This window comes from Atractosteus spatula, chromosome 7, assembly GCF_055471065.1.
Source record: "Atractosteus spatula isolate fAtrSpa1 chromosome 7, fAtrSpa1.hap1, whole genome shotgun sequence".
Lineage (NCBI taxonomy): Eukaryota > Metazoa > Chordata > Actinopteri > Semionotiformes > Lepisosteidae > Atractosteus > Atractosteus spatula.
Genome location: NC_142712.1, coordinates 2,601,766 through 2,626,205, shown reverse-complemented (window position 1 = coordinate 2,626,205; position 24,440 = coordinate 2,601,766). Strand labels below are relative to the sequence as shown.

General features: G+C 37.2%; 2 protein-coding genes across 2 annotated transcripts; both read left to right on the top strand.

Annotated features, from left to right (window-relative positions):
- The first annotated feature begins 16,142 nt into the window (after positions 1 to 16,142).
- LOC148830135 (olfactory receptor 6N1-like) lies at positions 16,143 to 17,081 on the top strand. The gene has a single exon (XM_088921672.1). The coding sequence runs from the start codon at positions 16,143 to 16,145 to the stop codon at positions 17,079 to 17,081; it is 939 nt and encodes a 312-aa protein (XP_088777798.1).
- Positions 17,082 to 21,413: 4,332 nt separating this feature from the next.
- LOC148830134 (olfactory receptor 51B5-like) lies at positions 21,414 to 22,960 on the top strand. The gene is made up of 2 exons (XM_088921652.1): positions 21,414 to 22,358; positions 22,856 to 22,960. Exons 1-2 carry the CDS (start codon positions 21,414 to 21,416, stop codon positions 22,958 to 22,960), a joined length of 1,050 nt encoding a protein of 349 aa, XP_088777778.1.
- The last annotated feature ends 1,480 nt before the right edge of the window (positions 22,961 to 24,440 follow it).

Here is a 24,440-nt window from a genome sequence, read left to right as displayed (position 1 = left end):
TCGCGTCAGTCCTATTCTGCAATCAATTGTGAAGGTCATTATTCAAGAATAGCTAAAATGACTAGATGAAATAGTAAGAAAATAAGAAACTGTACAAATAAGAACAGGCATTCAGACCATTCTAGCCCATTTGGTAGTTAGTAGTTAATTGATCCAAGGATTTCATCTAGCCATTTCTTTAAAAAGCCAGATTATCAGCTATCAACAAGATGGTGGGAAAGTTGCAAATATAAGACATTCCCTTAAACCCTGAAATGTATATGGCTGTTCTTCTCTGGACTGATTCCTTAACAGCAATATATTTTCTATTATACAACAAAATTATACACAGTATTTTAAATGAGGCCTTACTAGTGTATTATACAATTTAAGTATAACATTGATCTAAATTCTACTTTTAACGATATAGTCCAAAATGTTATTTACCTTTTTAATTCCTCATATTGTCTAGAAGATGTAAATTATAAACATAACATAAACACCTAAGTCTTATTTTTTCAAAAGGAGCATTTTCTAGCTCTGTAATTCCCATTTTGCAAACTCTTCATTGATCCAAGTACAGATCCCTGCAGTACTCCACTTATTACATCACCCAGACTTGAGTTTTCTCTCCTATCCCATAGATTCTGTCTTCTATTTATTCATCTCCCTTAATACCTGCACCCTGTTATTTGAGAAATAATTATTTAAGAAATAATAGATATAATTGACACATAAACAGTAGAACATATGATACTGGGTATTTAGATTTTCAGAAGGCCTTTGATTAAGTTCTTCATTATTTATTATCTACTGATGCTTGTTCATGTTAATTATGCAAGACCTAACAAACTTGAATATTCCCTAAGATATCGTTTCAGTATAAATTAGATGATGCCCCATTTTATTACTAGAGTTATAATCATTTACAGGTACATAGCCTTGCATGTGATGGACACATTTGTGAACTGGATTTGCTCTTAACCAATTAAGATTTTCAAGCAAATGTTTTAATGGCCTTAAAGATCATTAAAAATATTTTTTCTTCAATAGGAAAACAAAGAACATAATATCTTCTGTGCATGTATAATGTGATGTGATAACTGTGGGTCTGTTTCCATGATTAGAGGAATGTCTTATACTGATAAGAAAATCCCTTGATTCAAATATTAAGAAATTTTCTGAAGTTGAAGTAACTGCACGGACATATTGAGAATCAATGGAAAAACACAAACCAAATGACGTACTGTATTTGGTTACCGAATGGAGGTGAATTTATGACCGAGAACAGGATGTGCTTCTTTGCACAATGGGTCTTGGGAGTCTGAAATATACTACCTTGTTGGTTTGGTACAGTCGATACACTGAATTCTTTTAAAGCAACAGAATGAAAACCTTGGATCAATTCCAGAACCTAGAAGCAACCAAATATTTTAAGAGCATTTAGTTTGGACAGGAAACATTGCTTTCAGTTTTCCCACAAGAAAAAAGGAACTTTCATTGTTTTTGCTAAGCTTCTCTCTCATGTGGTTCGTCACTTGGTTGTCTGTGCTCATCAGATCTAAAGGAAAATGAGAGCAGGAGAAAGTTTAATATCCTGTACTGTTAAAAATGTACAAAACTGATTTCACTTACTTGTAACCAAGTTGGGAAAAAAATCCCCCTGGAATATAACGGGAAAATGTAGTGAAAATTAATCTTGGAAAGCAATCACCATCATGCAGCCATTTATTTTGTTTAGTCTGGAGGTGAAATAGTTAAGGAACATGTGAATGCAAAAGGATTATTAAGTTCGTTATTCTGGTCATAGAAGGACTGAGTGCAGTAATCGGTGGTGGGGGGGGGGTGTCATGAAAATAAGACTTCTTGGCTTGACTCCTTGATGATGTGAGATGTACTCTGTAATTGGAATGCTCCTATTTAAGAACCACATTAGCTGATATTTACATCCATCCATTTTCTAGCCATTTCTTTCAATTCAGAGTCAGGGGGGGGGCCTGGAGCTCAGCAAGATCTCAGCAGGCAAGAGGCCCAAGACAGGGTACACCAGCCACAGACACACACACATTTACACTCAGGGCCAATTAACAATTAAACAACCAGCATACAATTAAACAACCAGCAAGTTTTTAGACTGTGGGAGGACACCAGAAAACCAAGCATGGAGAGAGCGTACAAACCCCACACCGACAGCAGCAAAGGTCTGGAAGTGAACCCAGAGCCCTATCACTGCAAGTCACCAACGCAAACCCTTGTACTAATGCGTCAGCCTGCTGCTGTATGTTTATGTATAGAATTTAATATAAAACAGTTTTACTGTTGGTTTTACTTGATTAATATACTGCACTCTTATTTCCTTTGTTTTTACTTCTGTTACATGAATGATGAGAACACACTTTCTTGCTGTTATTATTATTGGTGTTAATATCACCTTTTTTATCTTTGTTCATTTTTTACGTTAATAAACATTAACAGGAGTTCAGGAGAAGAACAGCAGTTCTAATAAGATTATATTTTACTGTTGTTATGTCAAAGAAATGACAGCAATTCGGGTGTCTGTGTAGCAGAAGTCTTCTGTATTACATATGCATACGGGAGCCTAGCTCTTGCAGGCCAGACTCAAATAAGTATTACAAAGAGTGGTCTTTTTATACAGTGAGATCTGTAAAACCTGTCCATAAAAAGGATTTGACATTGGCTGTGCATGTGAAGAGCAGTCAAGCAAGTTCCTCATTGTTTTTGTAACTCTCAGGAACATATGGCAGTCATGCCTTGCAACATACAGTAACATACGTTAACAATTCAGCATACAGTATATAGACAAAAGCAGAGCTATATACTTTCACAACCATTGGAGTGGAAAGTTACAAGATACAAGTGTTTAAAAATATAAAAGACTTAAACTTGAATTAAGAATAATTCCCTCACTGTCATGATCAAAGTGTTCTTTAGCGCACACTCTGTGTGGAAAGAGTAAATCCTTTAGGGAAGCACACTAGCCAAGCATTTCTGTTTAGTCTCTACTGTAAAATAGTAATAATTCCTTACATTTATATAGCATCTCCATCCCAGAGATGATCAGATCAGTTTACATACAGGGACACTACTCAAGCACAGCACCCTGGGTGATGCACCGCAGCCATTATGATTCAGCAGCCCCAATGTGTAGCATATCAGAAACTAGCCGTACATAATTTTTTACTTTACTTATCAAAATGTGGTCCCTGTCGGTTAAATTTAAAATATTTTAAGGTTTCATTTAATTTATATGTCAATAAACGGCCAGCAATAGATTGTGCAAAAGGTTCCTCCTTAAGGAGGTTGAAGAAAGGCAGGTGTGATGAGCCTCTCAGTCATACCTGCAATGAAACTCTAGGATCTAGGATTTAGGAAAGGTATACTGTATTTCTAGGAGATCCTAGACTTTCTTTGCTTATATGAATATTACCCTGTCTTATCTCAGAGCTCCGGGGTTTTATCAGAACAAAGACTCTACCCTCACTTTTTCTGTCAATGCTCATACTGTACATACAACTGTTGACAAAATTGTTTTTTAAAAACACAACTCCAAAAAAATACTGTGAAGAATAGCCTTGCTGGTACGATCCAGAGTTAGATGCCCCCTTCTCCCTCCCCCACATGTACAGTATGTAGGAGTCCAGCAATAGACAAGGCTTCTGTTTAGGTGTGATCCCACCGTCTGCCCTGTGCCTCACTATGACCCCCTAAGAATAATACAGCTAGTGAATATAATTGGATTATTGCAGTAGTGTTTGTATTGTAAATTCATAATGCAAAGGAATTCCAGTCATTTCTAGCTCTTAATTTCAGATTCAAAAGAAGTTTGGGTTTTGGCTTTTTTAACAAAACTACAGTGGGTGGCACAGTGGCGCAGTGGTTAGCTTTGCTGCCAGGGCCAAGGGTTCAGTTTTCGACCTGGGGGGCAAAAGCACCGGTATCTGTGTGAAGTTCTAGTGATAGTGAAACAGTGATACAGTTCTCTTCGTGTTCATGTGGGTTTCCTCTGGTTTCTGCACACGGTGCAAAGACATGTTATGTGTGGTTATCTGGCTTGGTGTGAGTGTGTGCATGCATGTCACTGTGTGTGCCCTGCAATGGACTGGCGTCCTGTCCAGGGTGTGCCCTGCCTTGCACCTGTTGCTTGCTGGGTCAGGCTCGGGCTCCTCCAAGACCCTGTATTGGATAAAGTGGTCAGAAATGGATGAATGGACAAACCTACATCGATGTCTTTTGCAAAAGTTACTTGTGGAAGATGAGATAATTTTCAGTATTAAAAATTTGCATTAAATCAGATAAGGCTTATGAGACAACAAAAGGGGATTTCTGAGATTTCTGCATTGACTTAAACAGCAATACGACATGCCTTTTTAAGAAAATAAGATCTCTCCCAGTTTTGTCATTTAGATTTCCATAGTTTTACACAGCAATTGTACTGTATGTTTTGGCTCTTTTTTTATTAAATTTGAAATACATTGGTAGAACTGTCCATGTGGGGCTAATTACTGTAGATCCGTTGTATCACCTGGTGTTCTGTCCCTGAGTCCTAATCACCTACCCCAGCCTGTCCTCAGAGTTGTGCCTTTGTTGTTTTATCCCACTGCAACATGTGGCATTTAAATTATTACTGAGGGAATATAGCTTAGATGAAAAGCTACAGTGGACTAATGACCTGTCATAAACATGTTTATCAGCTCAGAGTGACCTAATTAAGAGCAGCACACTAGCGGGGATTGCCAGAGATCTGGGAATTGAGCTAAGGACATTTCTCAGAGGCTCTGCAGAAGTATTGCAGAGTGCTTGTGTAGGCTTTTTGTCAGGTTTTAAAGATTATTTTTTATATGGTATCATTCAGTCTATCAATTGCTGTACTATTTGCACTTTTCATCCATCTAATAATGCAGGTCTTATTTTATTTGGTATCTACTTTTATTTGGTTTGTTTGTTAATGAATCTTATATTCATTTTAATCACATAATAGTATTCCTTATATTTCAATTTCAAGATTGTTTTTAAATGATTTATGTAAAGACCACATTCCTGATTAAGACCGACAAAAATCTACATATTTAAAGTAATCAGATAAGAGCCTTTTTGTTCGTACCATGATTTCATGGTACACATATAACTGGTGATATGGCACTTGACAGTCTTGTTTCTGTTCAGTGGTTGTAATTGACATACATGCTTTCCAGGTCACTAGCTGAATTGCAAAATATGAAGTGGATTGCCCAGACACTGCTAAACAAGAAAGCCAGCTATTGACTCAGTGTTGTTGTAAAGCTGTTTGACAGCAGACCCAGCAGGGAATTGTCATTGTCAACACACTCCCAGAGAATCAAGTGACCACCTGTTGCACCTACAGCACAGAGGAGACGTCATTACAGAATATTTTTGTTCAGTTTTGCTTAACTTAGAGTGTCAAAGCAAGTTATAGTCTTTTCTCAAATTTTTCATCCTTGTGGCCTTTTTTTTTTAACCAAAGAATGTCTATACAGTATTTTTACAGTATGTCTACAGCTATCATTATCTGAATATCTTTACTACAGACTGTGTTCATATTTTATTGTACACAGGGTGCACATCCATATAATTGTACACAGGGTGTTCATAATGGCATAAAAGCAAGACAGACTACACTGTATATATTTGTATCAGGAAAACAGTAAAGTTTGCACTATAAGTATAGGTGTGGCCTCTGTGTCCAAGCAAATAAGATATTGTCATTCTATCTTGGTTCAGAGTCAGCCCTTTGTATCTCCTCATTTGTGTTTGGTTTCCTGTGCCTCTGTTGCTGCTTCTCTTTTCCGTCATCATTCAATACATTTTCCCATCCTTAAGTCAGTCCTATAATGTGTCCTGAATCCTTTGCATCCATACATTCCTAAAAGTTACACGAGTGCATTTTTAACAGCTGGCAGACAGCAGTTACTAGACTTTGGAGCCCTGTTACATGCAGTTTAATTCATTCATTGTTAATTCATCATGAATTAGGATCCCAGAGAAAACCATGATTTTTGTACTGTTTTGTTTTCTTTTTCTTTTTTTTTATTTTACAGTTTATCACTGTATATTTGTATTATTTCATAGTTTGAGCAGAATTACATACAGTACTGTAGCTGAAATCTTTAGTGCTGTGAAGATTTTCCTCTTTCTGTGTTTGAAAATATGTTAGGCCTATCTGAAGAAGTTTACAGCCCATTTTGTATCAGGTAGGCTGTGGACATATTCTATCAGAACTCTGTTTCATGTGCTTGTCACTACATCATTGCCATAGCATCACCACAGGTAAGAGCAAGGAGCTGCACAGCATGTAAGCTGGAATGGAACAAGCAGAAGAAAAAATAGTGAAAAGGAAAAGTGTGTCAGATGTGAAGCCTTGGCAAGTTGTTTTACTATCGCTATTCTTTTTCTAACATGTTCTGTTCATAATTATTATGAATAATAGTACATATACATCAACATCAACGCCTAATATTATTATTAATAATAATAATAATATTATATTCATCCATATTCTAAGTGCTTCATCCAATTCTGGGTCATGGAGAAGCAGGAGCCCCTCCGACAAGCAGGCAGGATACACCCTTAATGGGACACCAGTCCACCGCAGGGAACACACAGACACACCCCCAAGCAGAGAAAACCCAGGCAAATGCAGGGAACACATGCAAACTCCACAAACTCCATGCAGACAGCACCCCAGGTCCAGAACTGAACCCCGGGCCCCAACTCTATGAGGCAGCAAACTAATAATAATAATAATATTAATAATAAGCGGTAATAGAGGACGCTAAAAAAGGTAATCACAAACTTAGTATGGCCTGGATTGATTACAAGAAGGCCTTCTCTCTAAGATCTACAGAGCCAGTTCAACAATTGTAAGGTTCCTCGTGGCTGCAATGAGAGAGTGGAAAACAGAGATGCAACTTTACAGTTGCAGGAGGTTGCATCAAGATTGGTAGAATTGCCATCAAACAGGGAATATTCCAAGGCGACTCCTTGTCACCACTGCTATTTTGTATGTCGCTGATTCCACTGACATAATATGCTTAATAGCGACAAACTAAGATACATCATGTATAAAGAGTACAGGGTGCTTCGTCCAGCCACCTGCTTTACATGGACGACCTGAAGTTGTAGAGTAGGATTAAGGCTTCACTCATCGTAGAGAAAATCAGCAATAAGACTTTTAACAATTATGTTGATAGGAAACCAAGCTTTAAATGGCTACAAAGCTCTGGGCTAAAAGGTCAGAAAGAGAGTCTTATCACAGCAGTTCAAGATCAGGCCTTTTTTTTCCTGATTCTGGGGCCTGGTGCAGATACAGTATCATCTCTCTCCCTGTACTCTTGTAAGCACTGAAAATAACAAAGCCTGCATGTGTGTGTGCACAAAGGCACAGAGAGAAGCACCACTTATTTCCACAAAAATTAGAACTAGAATATGATCAAAGAACTCCACATACAGTAAATGCTAAATCAAATGATTTGTAATGCCATATTGAGAACCAGTCATGTGCAGTATTTGTCAAGCTCCCCAAAAAAGCGACAAAAGAAATCCATCTGTTTTTGTCAAAGTATTGCTGTGCCACCAGAGATTTTATTTCCTACCAGGGATAATCTTAAAAAAAATATTACTTTATATGAATTGACTTTATACATTTTGCTCTTTAAAAAAATTATATTGGCAAGTTGTTTTCTTAAAGGTGGCCATACTCAGCGAGGTTTTCTCTGCTGACTGCGAATTTGAATCACAGTTGGCTAATACTTGCAGTGGTAATGTTCAGATTGTAAGGCCCTGTAAACAGGTGCATTTATCACACAATGTGAACGAACAGCCTTGTATTTTAAATGAGCACACAATTCACTTTTCTTTTAAAAAACAACCACCTGAGTTTTAGAACATTCAAACTTGTATAGAATAAGAATTTTAAATGCAATACCTTTACTTTTTTTTCACAGAAGAGAAAAAAAAAGCAGACCACCATTCACTAATAATTCCACCTTCCAATAATTAGTCATCAAAGCCATTCATATGTGGGCAAAAAGAAACAACAAAACTATAACTGAGGCAGGCATATCCCTTTCTTCTATTTAAGCTATTTAATAAATCCAGCTATGGAAGCACTGAATATAGGCCATAGTATAATTTACCGGTGCTACTATGTATTGTTGCGTGACAAATGGGTGTTATTTACAGCATTGTGGTCCATTTAATTCTACTAACTTTCTCTGAACATGGTGACAATTCACACCTGTTATCCATAAAATGACAATCATCTCATGGAATCTCAATTCCAGCTACAGTACATGTCATTTATTCATGGCCTTTATGCTTTTGACCTAGAAAAATTTAAATCCATGTTCCTGATTGTGAATTTTCATCGAAATGGGACAGAGAAACAGAAAATTTAAAACAAGCACCATGACAAAAGACAATGCTATCACCCTTGTTTCAGCCAAACCACATAGGTAATACCTGACCACTGGCAAAAGGGACATAATTACTTTGCTTAACTCATCTCATATTAGTTAAGTCCTAATGATCTCTCCACCCCCCCTGGAGCTTTTCCTTGTTTGAGTCACTTCTGCTTCATCTCTCCAGGGTGTTGTTATGAGCTGGTATTGAGAAATAGCCTGGGATTTGTAATATACAGTGGACTAATGACCTGTGATAAACATGTTTATCACTTCAAAATGACCTAGCCTGGGGACAAAATTAAAACACCTGGCTAATGCAAACCCATTTGGATTGCAAGCAATGAAGTAAACCTCTCAGAAGACCTACATCGGACAATTAGAGGAGCCTAGGAAAAAATCAGCATGGCCTGTAAAGGACCTGCTGGTTGAAGTCTCAAGATACAATGCAGTAGCAGAAGGCTCGTATCTCTTTTTTTTCCTCTTTCTCACATGTTCAAGAAAAACCCCACTGTTTTCAAGCATAGAAATTGTATTTTTTAGTTCAGAATGATAAATTGTCACAGTATATGATATTAACTTCTTTCTGTGTGATCAACAGAATTGTCTTTCATCAATACCTGAAAACGTATAAGCATTCCCTTCATTATAACTACTCCCACAGTTTGTTTTGCTTACAGGTTTTATAGTTATTTGACTGTGAGATGTTTGTTCTTTTAGAACATTTAAAAGTGCATATTCAAAGTAGATGAGTGGTGATATACCAATATAAACAATAATAAATAGTAATAACAATGTAATGGTGATGTTCTAACAGTATTGTTATTTATAATCATTATGTACTGTATTTCAGTTTGATATTAGGTTCAAAGTATTTTTACTTCAAAGGGTTTCAAGAATGTTTACTTTAGGCCTTTTTCCTCCCCTGTGAAGGGAACAGACTCTTTAGGATACCTGTAAATATTAATGTATGTATTTAGGATACCTGTAAGTATTTAATGTAAGTATAGACTTTGTTAGTTTTAGGTTAACTAAAGCTTCATTAATGTATTTACAATTCACCTTATCACCTCTATCTTAATATTCTGAAAGTCTATTTTTTTTGGTGTTTTCTGCAAATGGTTTAGTTTTTTTTTCACAATCTAACATGTACACCTGCACACAAAGCCCTTGGGCTCCTAATTACAGCCCTTGTAGCTGCACAGTCTGACAAAAACAGCTGTAGAGAAGGAAACGGGGAGGCAGGCTGAGCCATTCAAAATTCCAAATGCCCAGATTTTCCACACTACTCCAATAATTCTTGATTATTGGTGTGTATGGGGCTTACAAAAGAGTTGGAAGTTAATTGTGAAAATTTTGCTTTTAATCATTGATGTGAGTATTGATATCATCAAAAGAAATTGAGTAGAATATATTTCATTAGTAGTACGACTCTTAAGTGTGAAGTTAATCAGAGGGCTAAACTGCAGAAAGTCTTCATATGTGAATCTCATCCACCTAGAGCTGCTGAGAGCCGTCTGTGTTGTGAAAGGTAACATTGCTATGAAAATGCGACCACAGTCACAGCCCCGAATTAAAGCCGGTGTCAAGTGTAATCAAGCCATGAGATGCTAGTGTAGTGAATGTGAAAGGCCTGCAGTCAGAGGGCCCTGGCCTACTGAGGCATTCTGATTCTGCAAGGCAGACAAATCTTATTAAGATATGCTGTGCGCATCATCATCATTATAACCATGTTGTGATAAGCCATTATACCATAATGAAAAAATAATTATATCTGTGTTAGACTACATATTCCAATCTCCTCCTCTTGCTTTCAAATCAGCGTCAGTTAACATATTATTTGGGCACTGTGCTTGCTTTATTCTAATCACCTTTTCATATGGCCTTATGATATTTCCAGATAATACAGTATCATAATATTGTGATAATGTCAGATAACGTCTATGTCAAATTTTATACACACCTGTTCCCCCAAACCTAAACATTCAATTTAAATGATGTCTTTAGAGTAGTTCCATTTTCCATTAACACCGATTGTAATTTGTTTTAAAAGAACAAAGCATCGTATTTGTTAAGAAAATGAGCAGATGAATGAGCTTGTGAATTACATTGTTGAAGACCTTAAAAAACAAACTACATACAAAAACAGATGCACAACAGATGCTGTATGCATGGAAACAAATCCTTCCTCAAATGTAAAAAAAACAGAGCACTATGCCCCTATTTACCTTTAATCTATTCCATGATCAGAAATACTACATGGAAAGATCAGCTGTTTGGGGAAAAAGTAAGGTGCAGCATAAAAAGGAGTAAAAAGCACAGTCCCCCTCCTTTAAATGCAGTAGATTGGCACACAGAACTCAATGAAAACCACAGATTAGAAACAGGCTTTGAAAAGCAGGTTTGTTTTGTTGTGTACGAGTCAACATTTAATCGCTATGTTATTGTGTTTAGTGTGTTAGTACTTGTCAAGACCAAGACATCAGTGTACAATGCGTGCGTCATCAACACACTTCTCTATGGTAGCGAGACGTCGACAACATACATAATGCAAGAGAAGAAACTGAACAGCTTCCACCTGCGTTGCCTTTGTCACATCCTCAGGATCTCTTGGAGGGACAAAGTTCTGAACAGTGAGGTACTTTCGCATTCTGTCCTCCCAACAATGTACACACTGCTAAGACAAAGACAAACTACACTGGCTCGGCCATGTGCACCGGATGGAGGATGGGCGAATGCCCAAAGTTATCCTTTATGGTGAAATTGCATCCAGTAAGAGGACTGTTGGGCGCACGCGACTGCTCTTCAAGGTTATTGCAGGTGACCGTGCGGCGTTCTTAAGCATCAGCTCAAGATAGGAGAAAATGAGATCCTAAGGCAGGCTGAAGAAAGAAGAAGTTATCAAAAGGAGCGTCATACCACCAGGTACACAGACACTGCAGCAGAGACTGTCACTCCCACATTGGCCTCATCAGCCACTCCCGATGTGTTCTAGTTGCAGAGTGACCAATAACTAGAGTGCAACACCCATGGTCGACCCCGATCCAACGGAGGCTAATACTTGACACAAACAACTTAAATTTCTTGCCGGCTTGCTTATTTTAAAAAAATAATGGGCTTTGTGTAATGCTTTACCATATCAGGCACAGGGAGGAAGGTACTGTATAGTATATTAAAGTTGTATGCCGTATGTAAATAACCAGTCCAATATACAGTACAGTGCAATTAAAAAGCAACACAATATGTGACAAAGCTATGGATAAAAACAAATGAAAGTAATTAAAGAAAAATAAAATCTAGAAGAAGTGTTATATCAAATAAAGTACAGCAACAAACTGGCCTACATATTGTATTAAAGGTCCTCCATGGTATTATATGTCATGGACTGTATTTTTCACAAAGTAAGCAAGAGATGGGTGCAAACGCATGGCATTAGTCTGCTCCAGATCTTGGCCTTCTGGTTCACATCCCACATTGTCCCTGGAACTGGCAGCCCAGATTGGTACAGCAATGGGTCCCCCATACCCCCTCCCTTTGGTTGGTGTCCACCTGGTGTAGTGTTGGCCCTCAACTCTTCCTCCTCCCACATACTGTACGCCAGCCGTATTTCCATCTAGCAGTTACAGAAAGTGGTAGTGCTGCCACTAGTTTGCTAACTCATGTCCAGTCACCCACATTATATGTGCTTCTCATTCACTTCTCATCAGCATTCCTCATGGCACATCCACATCTACTCATTTAAATAAGCCAAAGCTTGATCATTCACTGGGTATCCAAACAGCCCTTCATCATTTGCCCTTCTCATTAATTCTATGTTGAGCAGACAGTCCACTCAGTTCCTACGAAACTGCCTCTGAACCAGTTCTCTTTTAGCTCACTGTTTGGTACCTTGGACTTCCTTCTGGGAGGATGTGACAGCCCTGACCCTCTGACCACTGTTGTCATTTCCTCAGCCAGACAAGCGAAGGCCAAAGTATTAAGCATACTATCCTTTTATATTTGACAGCTTGTTTCAAATTTAGATTTTGACTGAACCACAGAAACTACTATGTTTAAGCAGAGGGTTAAGCCAATGTTCACTATACTTAAATACTCATTAAACATCTAATTCTGGGGTGTCATTATTCCACATGAACTAGTTCGTGGCAGTGCAGAATCAAATGCATAAGTTGGATATTATGGCAGGCAAGTCGCATTTAACAACTATATCTGAGAGATCCATAATAGTTGTTAATTGAGCATTTGTGCAGAAGCTGTCAAATGCCAATTAAACACTCAAATGCATCACTCCCTAAAGACCAATTATATACAGTACCTGTCTGACCTACTGTACCATGCTGCTGGTAAGAAGAGAGCAGTGGGGATTTATCCTGCACAGGCTTTGAAAACATGTTTTTCTAGTAAAGTAGCCCTTCAGCTGTTGGTTACAGAGAATTAAATACAGTACCTGCAGTCATCTTTCATGACTCATATGGCAGCAATTAAGTAATTCGATGAAAGGTTAACACAAGCAGTGCTTGATAACATAGATAAAAAAATGCAATATCCACTGAACTGAACATCAGTTGAAGTTTTCTTTTGCATTTTTTATTAATGTTTTTGATCCTGCGCCAAAAAACATTGTATAACTGAAAAGTCGCATTGAATAGGCAAGGAAAACATTATATATAAATATAGAGTGAGTTTCATTGAAATGCTTCATTTTATAGAAATTTGATAGAAAAGTAATTCTTAGTGATAAAAAGAACTGTTTGTTTTTAAAATGATGAGTCAGTTTGTCTTATGTGAGTTCTACAGTCGATTTTTCTCATCTTATGTTTGTAGTGCTGTAAATTCAAATGCACCAATCAAAGATTGCAGAACTAAACGGCCTGTGTATGAGATTGCTTGAGAGAACAATAAAATAAAACTGTGATGGAATGTAGCATGGAAGGTAATATGTCACACCCAGAGAAGGCTCCACCGCTGAAACGTTGTTTCTTTTATTTTATTTTCCGCATGGAATAAACCTTTACTTGTTCCATTATAAAGTTGGTTGATATTAAACATGTCACAAATCAAAAGTGCAGGAAGTACAGTAGATTTGTTGCTCATTGGTGGTGGTGGAGGGGAGTCCCCAGTACTTGTAAAGTGCTTTGAGTGGAGTGTCCAGAAAAGTGCTATATAAGTGTAAGCAGTTATTCATTAATTATTACATTTTGCCACTTTCTATTTATAACCTGAGTTCTTTTTTAATGTATTTTCTATAAACAGTATATGTTTCAGTAATGTCACATGAATGACAAATGTCAAGCATCATGATGTGATGGTGCAGAGATATTGCGAGTTAAGAGAATAACCTGAATAAGGCCAACCACTAGAAATGTTTCTGATTTTATTAATAAAATTAAATAATAATAATAATACTTTTGTAATTTCCTTGTGGCAAACTACATCTCTATTTCTCTATAAAGGCTGAAGAAATGAAAATGTTTTTATGGATCGATAGCTACTGTATCAATTCACTGTTATATCATATCAAGACAACCACTGGTGCTATTGCAGATATTGATAGGACAATAATTAAGCAGCCTGTCCCCAAGATGGGCTTCTGGGAACAACTATGTATTGCTGTATGCACATATGTTGCCTTTTTGTGGTTATCTGTTCCCTACAGTAGATCTCCCTATTTAGACTGCTCATCTGGTTGGTGTTTGTAACCTGGTCAACAGTGGAGCCACTGCCTTTCCATAGATTCTACTGCAGAGGTCTATGTGGTGGTTAGTAGATATGTGATTAGGAAAGCTGGGGGTGGGGCATTTGTTCCTGATCTATTAAAGCAGGGGGCATTTACCCCACCTCCTGAGTGGTGTCATTTCTACTGAGCAAAATTTCCATGTCTGGTGAACCCAGAATACTTTTGAGTGCCACAACATAATGATTAGTCTTGTGTCTCCGAGGTTTGAATTGTTCTGTTGTTGGAATTATTATTTTTCCATGGATGTATGACCCTCGCAGTTTCATCCCAGTATGTTCCCCCAGTGCTCTTCTGGGTTTCCTCGGGGTGCTCCAGTTTCCCCCAACAGTCCAAAGACATACTGGTGGGGTAATTGGCTTATGGGAATATTTGCCTTGTATCAGTACGTGTGTGTCTGTGTTTGTGTGCGCCCTTCGATGGACACATTGCTGGCTCCAGATGTTTTGTGACCCGGAAATGGATGGAGGGAAGTGATTAATGGTTCCACTTTAATTATTCTAAAAAACTCAGCAGCCTACACAGATCACAAACTTGTTACTGAATACATCTGAATCTTTAGCCTGATGTAACAGTCAATAAAAGCAAAAGTGGAAATGCAGAGGCAAACAAATCTTGAATAACTAACCCATATTGAAAGATCACTTCAATCTCTCACATAAAATCAATCTAGAGTTTAGAATAGAATCCACTTGTCCCAAAACAACTGTCAAGTGAATAAAGCACGTATAAAAATTACATGCTCTGTGATTGACAGGCTTGGGGTGACTGTAGTACCTATGGAATGACCACTAGAGGAAATCATTGAAATGACCCCAATTTTGTTTTGCATGAAAAGAAGGTTAATAAAAATGATTAATAACTCCTTACACTTATATAGTGCTTTTCTGGACACTCCACAAACTGCTTTACAGGTAATGGGGACTCCCCTCCACCACCATCAGTGGATGATGTGACAGCAGCCATAGTGCATTAGTATGCTCACCACACATCAGTGGGGAAGAGAACAGAGTGATGAAGCCAATTCATAGATGGGGTTATTAGGAGGCCATGACTGGTGTATGCCAAAGGGCTTTTTTTATGACCACAGAAAGTCAGGACCTTGGTTTTACATTTCAGCTTAAAAAACGGCACCTTTTTACTGTGTAGTTACCCCATCACTATACTGGGTCATTAGGACCCTCACAGACTGCAGGGTGAGCGCCCCCTACTGGCTTCACTCGCACCACTTCCAGCAGCAACCTTACTTTTTCCCAGGAGGTCTCCCATCCAGGTACTGACTAGGCTCACACCTGTTTAGTTTCAGTGGTTTGTCAGTTGTGACTTGCAGGGTGATATGGCTGCTGGTTATACAGTATGTTTAAATATACATTAAGTTTGTGCTACTACAAATTGTTTGTGCTGCTTTAAAATTGTTAAAGCAAGGGGAGAAATATTTTTATTTAAATGTTTATTTTTAATTAATGACAACATTTTGCAAAAGTTCACAGACTTATTGTTTTTAAAGATGCTAGTCTTACCTGAGAAATATGATTCCCTCAGGCATGTGGTTTTCACTTGATTCAACAGGCAGATTGATATACAGTAAATGGAGGATTATTATGAAACTTGAAAGCTTTCCCTAGTCAGTGCCAAGCTCCCTGCTGAGAAGAGCAGCCCAGAGCAGTTTGGATATAAACTTGGATAAAACAGTATGTCACATAATTGAGTGTCTTCAAAGACCTTTTACAAGGAGCTTACTGCTGTCTTCTTAAAATGAGGTAATTATTTAAACTTTTACAAAAGAACAACTGCTAAAATAGTGACATAATGATAATAATTATTATAATAGACACCTATCTGACCATTCACGGAAACCCAGGGATTATTTTATTTACTTTCTCTCTTCTTTGTATTTTTCTATTTGCTTTTGCTATGGAAAAAACAAATGTTGAATTAATCAAGTGTTTTTTTTTAAATATATATCTTTCAGAAATGCAACAGAAAAATCAATGGAGGATTCGTCTTTCACAGGAACGTTTCTACTCACTTTGTTTGGAGAAATTGAAAATGTTAGATTTGCATATTTCGCCTTGGCACTCTTTGTTTACTTCTCAATAATTGTCATTAATTTAACACTTACTTTATTAATATTCCTAGAGAAGCACCTGCATGAGCCCATGTACATATTTTTGTGTGGACTATCTGTTAATTCACTGTATGGAACTGCTGGCTTCTTCCCAAGATTCTTAGCAGATCTCCTGTCAGACACTCAAACCATCACTCGTACTGCCTGCTTCACTCAGGCATTCATCATCTACAGCTATGCAATTTCGGAATTTTCAATGTTAACAGTGATGGCCTATGACAGGTACGTTGCAATAACAGAACCTCTGCAGTACAACATCATAATGACCCCCAGGCACATTTCTGTTCTGATGGCCGTTGCCTGGCTCTATCCAGTGTTTTGCATGGGATTGATTATTATGTTGTCAGCCAGGTTGCCTTTGTGTGGAAATCAGATAGAAAGATTATATTGCTCTAACTGGTCTATAGTGAAGCTATCCTGCGTCAACACAACTCTTAACAATGCTGTAGGTTTTGTCATTTCATGTATCAGTTCCGTTCTACCCCTGTGTTTTATTTTGTATTCGTACATAAAAATTCTTATCGTTTGTCAAAAAAGCTCCAAGGAATTCAAAAACAAAGCTTTGCAAACTTGCCTCCCACATTTAATATCACTGGTGAACTACTCAATAACCGTCTTATCTGAGGTGATTCTAAATCGATTTGAGACTAAAGACATGCTCAAAATAGTGCCTGTCATCTTATCACTGGAGTTTCTCATAATACCCCCACTTTTAAATCCCCTCATTTATGGTCTTAACTTGCCAGAGATTCGAAAAAGAATTATACCTTTGCTTAGAAATAAAAAAATCTTAATTCAATAGCAAACTTATATGTTTTGGAATTTGTGCAAGAGTAGAATCTACATTGCAATGCAGTAAGCAGGTTAAAAGACATTAACAGAACACCATCTACCGTAAATTAATTTATTCACTAGTTGAATTGTAAGCTGAGTAAGAACAGAACATGCAGATCTAAGTCTCAGATGGGATGCTGGAGTTTTTCACTTAAGCAAGGTAATTCACTTCTATTGTTCCTGTAAACACCAGCTGTTGAAATTGGTCTCCAGGTTTTCACTATGGATTTGTTCTCAGTTGTTTTAGCTGGTAAAATAAAGGAATCAAATGTCATACAGTTTTTTTTAATAGAAGTACTGAGTAGATCAACAGCATAACTGTAAATACTCTACAGTATATTCTGTATTTCTAAAAGCACAATATTTATATTTATAAATTCTATGTAACAGTTGATAATAAGTGCTGCATATTAAATCCATTAATGTTTATAGTCATCTGGTAGTTCCATATTGATTCTAAACCTATTAAAATAAATTCCTTTACTGTGCAGCATGTGGTTGAGTTTATGATGAGGAAAGGGAGAAATAAAAATAACATTGTAAGACACTGAGTGATAGTGAAGGGACCAGGCATTTTGTGAAATCATCAAGAAAATGAACGAGAAAGGTTCCTTCATCTTCTGGATGATTTCCTTTCAGTCTATTTCAGTTCAGTTCAAAACACTTTATTCATCCACAGGGAGGCAATTTAAGCCCTTCAAGGCTTCAAGACTCCTCTGGCAAAAGCGTTGAAGATCTAGGCTGCTCCTGTAGCCAAAGGTTAAACAAACAACCTGGTGTCTTTCACCAGGACACAGTGGTGCAAAGTTTTTTTAAATGTCAGCTTTAGAAAGCCAAAATCCTGATCTGCTACCTTCAGGATGGAAATAGCATGGTCCTTGGCGGTGCACGAAAGGAAGACAATTGTGCCTAAAATCAAGCAGCCAGGGACGGGAAAGTGATATCCTGGGGGGGAGAGAGGCTCTTCCCTTTCCTGAATGTTTACGAGAGGCAATCCTGATAGAGCTATTACAGTAAACAGCAAAAGGAGGAGAAATGAATGCTCAGATCATACAGCCATTGGTGACCTTGGTCATGGTCACATACCAAAGAGTACTAGATAGTATGGTATTATCCCGGGATCATCCCCAGCTGTACGCTCAGTTAAAACAATGTAAGAAATCAGTATAGACCAGCTGATACCATTCTTAGTGTAGAGTTAAGGATTAAGCTGTTGTTCAAGCAAGCAGAAACAGAAGGGGGCTCTGATTCAGAATATTTGAGTTATTTGTACCAGTAAACTAACATGTGGGCTAAAATGAATATACAGTACTACTGTTTATATAACATTGTCATACAGTATACTGTATAGAGCTGAACGCTCATGATAATTTAATGTTTGTTTAAAGAAATTAAGTGTACAGTATGTATGCTAAAATACTCCAGATAAAGGCATGACAAACTAGCTATGTGAAAAATTTCAGTGCCCCACTAAATGAGTTCAGGTGCTGTTGGATGCCGTTTGAATTTGATCAGATGGCATATCACAGTGGCTTTAATTTTCATTGATAATTGATACAGAGACTCAAACACTTTAGATGCTTAAGGGAACACATTGGCAATTCATTTTCTAAGATAGGCCAATGCTACAACACATTCATGTTTATGGAAAATCAATACTAAATTAAACCTCACACACTTTCATGTGCTATATTTGTGGCACTTCATCGTGAGTGCTTTCTGGTGTGTATCTGTGGACCTTTATCATTCAGAATAACTGGGTCTCCACAATTTTGATAATGACCCTGGTTTTATAAAGTCTTAGCTGCCGGAGCCTGAATGGCTATCCAAGGTAACTTTCTTTTATACACCCTTACATTTAACTACATAAAATAACATATTGTACCCCTGATCCTGCTGCCCTTTAAGAACCACCAGTGAATAGACCAAAATACACAAGTGAAAGCATATGACTGAACACACTTATTAAAGTCATGTCCCATTTACCTAGCCTAGATTTCAGTTGTCTCCCCAGCATATTTATCACAATATACATCTAATAACTACCGCATACAGCATGTATCTATATCTCATCTTTATTTCATAACTGTATTACCAATGACACCATTTTATGTTAGAACATAAGACCTGTATGTCTATTCTATTTCATTCGGATAACAATATGAAGAATATGACAATAAATTTTGCAGCAATGGAAGCTTAAAATCACTTTGTATTAACAATATTATCTCAGTAATGAGTTCCAAATATATTAGCAACATTCACTTGTGAAACAATGTTACACTTAGTACAATTCTAAATTGCTTATCTTATAGTAATAGTACTCATTTATTTCCATACCCTAATATCCTCTGGAGTAAAGGAACTGTTGCTTTGGTTTAATTACAATTGAGAATATTTTTAGTATGGAGCCTGGGACTAATTTCAGCAACCATGCAATTCTTCGTAATTGGCATTAATCTAATGTATGCAATACTAACCATGGGAGAATCCCCATTTAGCTTTTCGTAATGTCCTTTTCATACATTTCAATTGACCCTAACTGATTAATCATTCATTTTTCTCACATTCAATTTTCACATTTATATAATACTATTATTTTACCATTATTTAAAAATATATTTCTGCATATTAATTGTTGTTATTTTCCTGATTAAGAAATTGCTACATTATATAGCTCATTGCAGGATTTTGCAACACCCACGAAAATCAGACATTTATTGCAGATATAATAATTCTGCATTATCAATAATAATGGTAATGCAGAATTATTTACTTAACCTGTTCCAGGCCTCTAGAAACCTTCTGGGGAGACCAGTATCCTGACAGCTTCCTACCTATTTCTTCAGTTAGTGGAGAAGTAAGGTTCTTGGGCTATCAATCTCACAAGACTTCATGGTGTAATGTTGAGGTCAGCGTTTACCCCTCTCTGCTGGTATTGTTTTGCCTGTCTTTCTCTATCCTTGGTATTTGCTTGATATTTGCTGGAGTCCTTATCGCCATCTGCTGTGGACCTCCGGCATGCTTATACTCTGTAAGAAGGCGAGATTGTGAGGTCAGGGGGAGATCTAGAGAGAGAAAAGAAAAGCCTGAGGAATTAGGAGGTTTCCTGTAAGTCACTGTCAAACCAGAGTGTCTTGTACTGTAAAGGTGTGGTCCTGTACAAGGCTGGGCCCAAGTTCTCACACTTGTTGTACAGATTTGTAAATTATAGTTCATTGGTTTTTAAATTATTTCTGTAATTAGCAATGTCTTTTAACTAACTCCTAATTTTTTGTTCTTAAACAAAAAACACTCTACATTTTTCCTTAAACAGGCCGAAGCAATATTATTATTTAATACTTTCTTTCCTAAGAAAGGTGGCTATCGCACATTGTACTGTACCTTAGTTTATTTAAGCACCCCCACTCCCAAAACAATTACTGTACAATATGACATTAATTTTATTAGTGTAGAAACATCTTGACAGTGTAAAATTAATGTTAGTGTACCATAAAATCTTATGCTATCTTACTACATTTTCCACATTATTTGTAGTTAAATATTAAGCAATATTTACAATTATTACTTGATATTTAACAGATGACAAAGTTACGTAAACATTTACAGACTTAAGTGGAGGAGTGTTTTAAATCTGGTTTAAGTCTTACTTGCAAAAGATACTTCACTCAAGTATGTGGTTTTTTACTTGATTAAGCAGGCAGATTGACATAAATTAAACTCTGTATACTGTCATTCCTGAAATGTTTACATTTAATCATAGGTAACTTGAAAACTCTCCCTAGTCAGTGCCAAGCTCCCAGCTGAGAACAGAGCAGCCCTGAGCGGGTAGAATATAAACCTAGATAAAACAGTATCTCACAAGATTGTGTATCTTCAAAGACTTCTTTGAAGGTGCTTTCTGACGTTTATTTAAAATCAGGTGATCCTTTATAAAGGACTACAGCAAAAAGAATAACACAGAGGAAAAACAAAGGTATAACCACTGCTTTGTTACTTTTTTCTTTTCTTTAAATTTTGCTTTTGCTATAGAAAATAACACTTTGTTAATTTGAATAGGACTGAGGTCTTTTTTTCTAAATTCTTACGTACAGCTAGTGCTCGTGCTAGAAATGTGAAATTATTTCTAAAAACATGAAATCATTTCACAGATGTATTCTGTATTTCTTTTACTGATTTCTTTAGTTTTTAGGTACGTGAAATGAAATATACAGTACAGGACCATACCAATATACAGTATCATGTTGAACTAATAATGTTATTTTTTGTTCATATCTTTCAGAAATACAGCATAAAATCAATGGGAGACCCAGCTTTCACAGAAATGTTTCAACTTACTTTGTTTGGAGAAATGGAAAATGTTAAATATGCTTATTTTGTCTTGGTACTCCTTATCTACCTGTCCATAATTTCCATTAATTCAACACTTATTTTAGTTATATTGCTGGAAAGAAACTTGCACGAGCCCATGTACATATTTCTGTGTGGACTATCTGTTAATTCACTGTACGGAACTGCTGGCTTCTTCCCAAGATTTTTGGCTGATCTCCTGTCAGACACTCACACCATCACCCGAGCTGCCTGCTTCACTCAGGCATTCATCATCTACAGCTATGCAGGCGCCGAATTTACCTTTATAACCGTAATGGCTTACGACAGGTATGTAGCTATATGCAAACCTTTGCAGTACAACAGCATCATGGGGCCTAGGACTGTATTGATCCTTGTAACGGCTGCCTTGCTTTATCCCTTCAGCTACATGGTTGTAGCTGTATCCTGCTCTGCCAGGAAGGCTTTTTGTGGGCATGAAATCAACAGACTGTATTGTGCTAACTGGTCACTCATACGGCTGTCCTGTGATGCAAATGCCCTTAAGGATGTGTTTGGGATTTGCTTCACAGCCTTCACAGTGTTTCTGCCATGCTGTTTTATTCTGTATTCCTACATAAGAATACTCCAGATCTGTCAAAAAAGTTCTAGCGAATTTAAGAGCAAAGCTCTGAAGACTTGCCTCCCTCACTTACTTACATTTGTCAACTATTCAATAACTATCATTTCTGAGATCATTCTGATCCGCTTAGACTCTGTGCCTCGTGCCGTGGCTATTATCTTGTCTTTAGAGTTTTTAATCATACCACCTATCTTGAATCCCCTCATGTATGGACTGAATTTGCCAGAGATAAGGAGAAGAATAATCTTTATTAGAAAAAATAAAATGGGGATGAACGTGACTTTACCATACTCTGTAAGGTATTAGTTAGTGTGGCATTCCTGTGAGATGCAGAGTAAGTAAACAACTTTATGCATTCTATATGCATTCATTATAAGTGGTATAAACAAGCTAACTATTTGTGCTACTAACAATATTAGTGTCAAAATACTGTATACTGTTGGCATCCGTTTGTAGTATAACACGGACTAAGATGTTACTCTATAACAGGAACTCTTGTATAAAATATCTTTAAAATATTAGTATATTGCAAAACTTTTAGCCAATAAAGTTATTATAAAGACATGCTAATTACATATAAGCATAGTATGATATTTTGCATTTTATAATATTGCCTTATTGCAGCCTTATATAAATACCGTATATGAACTTCCCTACAGCCTTTCATATTTTAATTAATTATTTTGTTATATATACACTTAAATACATATCTACTACTTATATAAAGGTTTTCTGGACACTCCACTCAAAGCACTTTACAGGTAATGGGAACTTCCTTCCACCACCACCAGTGTGCAGCCCCAGCTGATGATGGGACAGCAGCCAAAGTGCACCAGTACACTCACCACACATCAGCTTACATTGGGCAGGAGAACAGTGATGAAGAAAATTCCTAGATGGGGATTATTGGGAGGCCATGACTGGTAAAGGCCAGGTAGACATTTGGCCAGGATACCAGGCACTGGGGTACACCCCTACTCTTTTCTGGGATTTTTAATGACTTTTAATGACCACTGACAGAGAGGACCTCGATTTAAAGTCTTATCTGAAAGATGGTGCCTTTTTTTACAGTATAGTGTCCCCGTCACTATACTGGGGTATAGGAACCCACACAGACCACAGGATGAGCACCCCCTACTGGTCTCACTAACACCTCTTCCAGCAGCAACCTTAGTTTTTCCCAGGAGGTCTCGCATCCAGGTACAGTACTGACCAGGCTCACACCTACTGAGCTTCAGTGGGCTGCCAGGTATGGGTTGCAGGGTGATATAACTGCTGACTAAAGCTGATTTGCTTGAAGCAATATTTAATCAGTACATGACCCCTCATGAACATTATCTGAAAACAACATTTGGGACTAGAAGCACATTTACCTTTTATAAATATTTTCTTTGGGTCAATGTAACATGATTTTTCCTCATTAAAAATTGGATCCCTTGAAAGAGAACGCAATACTGTACATTTGTAATACTAAAATCAATATTATCTTGAATTTATCTCCATGAACCACAAATAAACATGAAAATATTATTTTTACATACTGTACTCCATTAAGTATTAAAGCTACATAAAACTGTAGGTTTGATTCTGTACAATTTGTGTGGCAGGATGAAAGGAGGTAATTATTTTCCAGAGGAAATATTAAAAACCTTTTTTCCTTGCAGTGAAAGCTCATAGAAATTTGACCGCTTGTTCTTAATGAGTTTTCCTTGCTATATGTACTGTGCACACATCATATAGACATTACGTTTTTGCCATCAATCAATAAAAACAATAAATAAAAAAATGTGTTATCCACACACTAGGGATAGGCAAGGATAGTCTCTTCAAAGCAGCAGCATTTGAAACGTTTGGAAAAATTCTTCAATTCGTCCAATGAAGTCAATCACAAACTGGATGAGGTCATTAGGAACGGAACTGAAATGAAAACATGAGACACAATGGATCAGGATGAGGAGTTCCATTCCATGCTCATTGCAGACAGACATCTTCACCCTGTTCTGCTGTGTCTTTCCTTGGGTTTTGTGTTACTATTCTTTACTCTTTTCCTCCTCGCAGAGACATCTTAAGACGATTTAGTAAATTGTGTTACTTTGATATGCAAGTGTGCTTTAGATGAATTCAGAATAAACAAATATGAAAATTGCTCAACTTGTATATTATTATTTTCATGTTTGGTTTCAGAATCAGATGAGATACATAAGACTCCAAAAAAGGTTACAGTGGTAATGAAAAGTATTGTAACGCCCTCGCCTGGTGGTGAGGAGGAAGCGCCCCTAGGCGCTTGTAGTACCGCTGGGCATGCTGGGAGTGGTAGCCGGGGAGAGTCTGAGGGTCAGCACGATGACCAGCGGCTGACCCTACCTGTGTAAATAA